This window comes from Gossypium hirsutum, chromosome A05, assembly GCF_007990345.1.
Source record: "Gossypium hirsutum isolate 1008001.06 chromosome A05, Gossypium_hirsutum_v2.1, whole genome shotgun sequence".
NCBI lineage: Eukaryota > Viridiplantae > Streptophyta > Magnoliopsida > Malvales > Malvaceae > Gossypium > Gossypium hirsutum.
Window position 1 is genome coordinate 5,562,478 of NC_053428.1, and position 3,228 is coordinate 5,565,705.

The following is a 3,228-nucleotide window of genomic DNA, read 5'->3' on the forward strand; positions in this document are numbered from 1 at the left end:
TTCATTAAAGTATATTTGGGAATTTAAGTTTGTTCTTAATTCGAATTATTTGCTAGCAAAGCTGTTTATATTATATAAGAAGCAAGAGTTGAGATTTTAAGTTAAATTTCAAATAATTTCATCTTCACTTCTACTTATATAAAAATAAATAAATAAATCATTTTATAAGAGACACAAAATTTAAGGATTTGTTCATGTTTTAAAATATTATATATATATATATATGCCGCTTCAATTGAAATACTAAACTGGAGATAAAAAGATTTGATGTTGTAAATTTTTGTATTTATTTTAGATTTAAATTGTCTTTTTATAGATTTATACACTAATACACTAATAAAAATATTTGTTATTTTTTAAATAAAAATATTTTAAAGATATTTTTCAATTTAATTGATGTCAATAATATCTGGTTAACTTAATTAAACATTTTAAGTTAATTATTGGTATGATAGAACCAGCGTGTAAGTGAGAAAAAAGAAATATTTAAGCAGTATTTTTTAAAACAATTGGTGACGAGATAATAAAAAATGTAATCCGTATATAAGCCTACTAATATATTACTTTTATTATATATTTATATTTTTTTTAAAATGAGTTTGATGTTAGATTAACTTGTGTCAATAAAATTAATGAAGTATTTTATTTATAGTATATTAGTTTTGTTATATAAATTTAATTTATTTATTTAGTTATATCAACTCAATTAATTGTTTTATTTATAATATTAATATATTAATTATGTTACATAAATTTAAAAAAAATTCAAAAAAAATTCAACTTATTTATATTATCCAAGCTGAATTTTCATTCGGACTTCAATTTATTTATAGAATAGATATAGATAAAAGATTTTAAAAATAAAATATAAAATTGGTTGTGAAAAAAAGATGGAAACACAATCATAGTGGAGAAAGAGCCAACGTGCGTTCCTTCCTTCTAAAAGAGAGGCGAATCACTCTCGCAGTCTCCTTTCCCCCCTGTCCCGTCTTCTTACCTCATTGCCAAAAGTTTCCAGCTTTCATAATTCCATTAACTTTCTAGTTTTTGATTACTTTATGCTTCTAATATCAGCTTATTAATTGGACTACGAAGTTAAAATGAGAAATTAGATTGGAGCGTTATTGTTTTTCATTTTCTTGAATGATCTGTAATTTCATTTGGCTTCTATCAATTTAATCAATTCACAATCCATTATTCTTGGTTGAAGAAGGAGTTCTCTGATCGTGAGGAGAAAAGGTACTGTGTTTTGGATACGTTGGTCGAAGCGATCTACAGAAGAAGTCAGATGGCGATACTATACGCTCTGGTTGCTCGTGGATCGGTGGTGCTGGCGGAGTTCACGGCGGCTTCAACAAATGCGAGCGCCATCGCCAGGCAAATTCTAGAGAAAACATCAGGAGACAACGACATTAACGTTTCGTATTCCCAAGATCGATAAATCTTCCACGTCAAACGCACCGATGGACTCACCGTTCTTTGTATGGCCGACGAAAGTGCCGGAAGTAAGTACATTACCTTTTCTTTTTTCTGAAAGCGAACTTATATTTGACTAACGCGACATGCTTATATTTCAATTTCAATTGCTTTGTTAAGTGTTGTTGATTTGTTCCCGATTAAAGGGAAATTTGCACATAAAATTAAGCGATTGAGAGAAAGAAAAGTAGAAGTTTTATGCTTGGTTGGCACTCAAGGGTTCCATTAAAAGTTCAATGTGCAATTTCAGTTCAAGAATGGGGAAATGGTGAAAGGTCTTTTTCCTTTTTGGGTGGTTGATCATATCGTTAATGATAGCAATAGATGCCATATTCCGAGAAAGTAACAATCATTTTCAGCTTTTGAGGGAATATTTTAACAAATCGAGAATTCATGGTTAGAATATTCTTTTGGTTTGCAATTACTTTGTGATCTCTTCTTTGTAAAAAACTCTTCTTGTCCAGTGCTGAAGATGATATATATTCTTGGTCATGGTGGATGTGTCTATGGCATCTTTTGCAGGGCGAATTCCTTTTGCATTTCTTGAAGACATGCATCAGAGATTTGTCAGGACTTACGGCGGAGCTGTTCTTTCAGCTCTTCCCTATGGCATGAACGATGAGTTTTCAAGGGTTTTGAGCCAGCAAATGGAATATTACTCGAATGATCCTAATGCTGACAGGATAAATCGATTAAAAGGTGAAATGAGTCAGGTAATGCTTCTAATTAAGTCATTAATTCTATTATTCTAAATCTTCTAGCTTCTCATTTGATGGTCCGGGCATTCAACTTGCTATTGTTGTTTCTTGTACCATGATAGGTGCGAAATGTTATGATAGAGAATATTGACAAAGTTTTAGAGAGAGGTGATCGCTTAGAATTGTTGGTTGATAAAACTGCTAATATGCAAGGAAATACCTTTCGCTTCAGAAAGCAAGCGCGCCGTTTTAAAAACACTGTGTGGTGGAGAAATGTCAGGCTTACGTACGCTTTTCGAACTTTAACCCTACTTTGTGTGTTTACATGTCTTGCATTGAGTATGGAAGTCTTAATTTGCTCCTTGAAATACATAATAGAGGGTAGGATAGATGAATCCATCACTTACTACTCGCTTTGAATATTCCAGGGTTGCGCTCATAATAATCCTCATAATTGTTGCTTATATCGTGACTGCGTTTGTTTGCAAGGGTCCCACGTTACCATCCTGTGTCTAAAACGAGGTCAACAGTTTGAAGTTCGAACACGTTCCGTAGCCCGGTGCTTCTTTTTTCCATTTGTCTCCGTTTTTGTTTGCTTGTTTCTAATCTCTGCTTGGGGGATATATGTGGGACGTTTCTGTTTCAATTTCCTCTGCAACGAGTCGTATTTACGTTTGTTCATTGAACTTGAAGCTGGTTGGTATTTGTATTTTGACGAAAGTGGCTTGATGACCGTATTTATTCAAGAATATAAATTTTCTTTTGGGTGAAAGTTGTTTTTGCTATATTCATTGCCACTGGTATTTAGTTATGCAAACTGTAGTTGATTGATGCTCAAGTTATTCATGCATGTTTATGGATATCAGAGTCTCTTCAAATTATGCGCTTTGGTTGTTCATCCTAACCATCATAGGAACTCAACCAAAATGCCATATTCTTGAAATTGTACTCTACAATGGGACTGAAATTAAGGATGTAACACCTCTTAGTCTCTCAGGATAAATATGGCATATATCATTTAGCTAGACAAACCGCCCAACAGGCTAGGGCGTCA

At 32.7% G+C, this 3,228-nt stretch overlaps 1 protein-coding gene across 2 annotated transcripts; it reads left to right on the top strand.

The window, feature by feature from the left end:
* Nucleotides 1-893: 893 nt before the first annotated feature.
* Nucleotides 894-2,946, top strand: LOC107958914 (vesicle-associated membrane protein 711). Of its 2 annotated transcripts, XM_016894827.2 has the most exons (5): nt 894-1,505; nt 1,727-1,872; nt 1,999-2,189; nt 2,297-2,460; nt 2,603-2,946. In XM_016894827.2, the coding sequence occupies exons 2-5, from the start codon at nt 1,788-1,790 to the stop codon at nt 2,688-2,690; spliced, it is 528 nt and encodes a 175-aa protein (XP_016750316.2). In that variant the 5' UTR covers nt 894-1,505; nt 1,727-1,787; the 3' UTR covers nt 2,691-2,946. The 2 variants fall into 2 exon arrangements, with proteins under 2 accessions (XP_016750316.2, XP_016750317.2); XM_016894828.2 differs by lacking the exon at nt 1,727-1,872 and having other exon boundaries at nt 896-1,505.
* Nucleotides 2,947-3,228: the final 282 nt, after the last annotated feature.

Coding starts and splice junctions, on each gene's coding strand:
- LOC107958914 (XM_016894827.2), top strand. CDS start 1,788: ATGATAGCAATAGATGCCATATTCCGAGAAAGTAACAATCATTTTCAG. Junction 1,873..1,998: donor TAACAAATCGAGAATTCATG/GTTAGAATATTC, acceptor CATCTTTTGCAG/GGCGAATTCCTTTTGCATTT. Junction 2,190..2,296: donor TAAAAGGTGAAATGAGTCAG/GTAATGCTTCTA, acceptor GTACCATGATAG/GTGCGAAATGTTATGATAGA.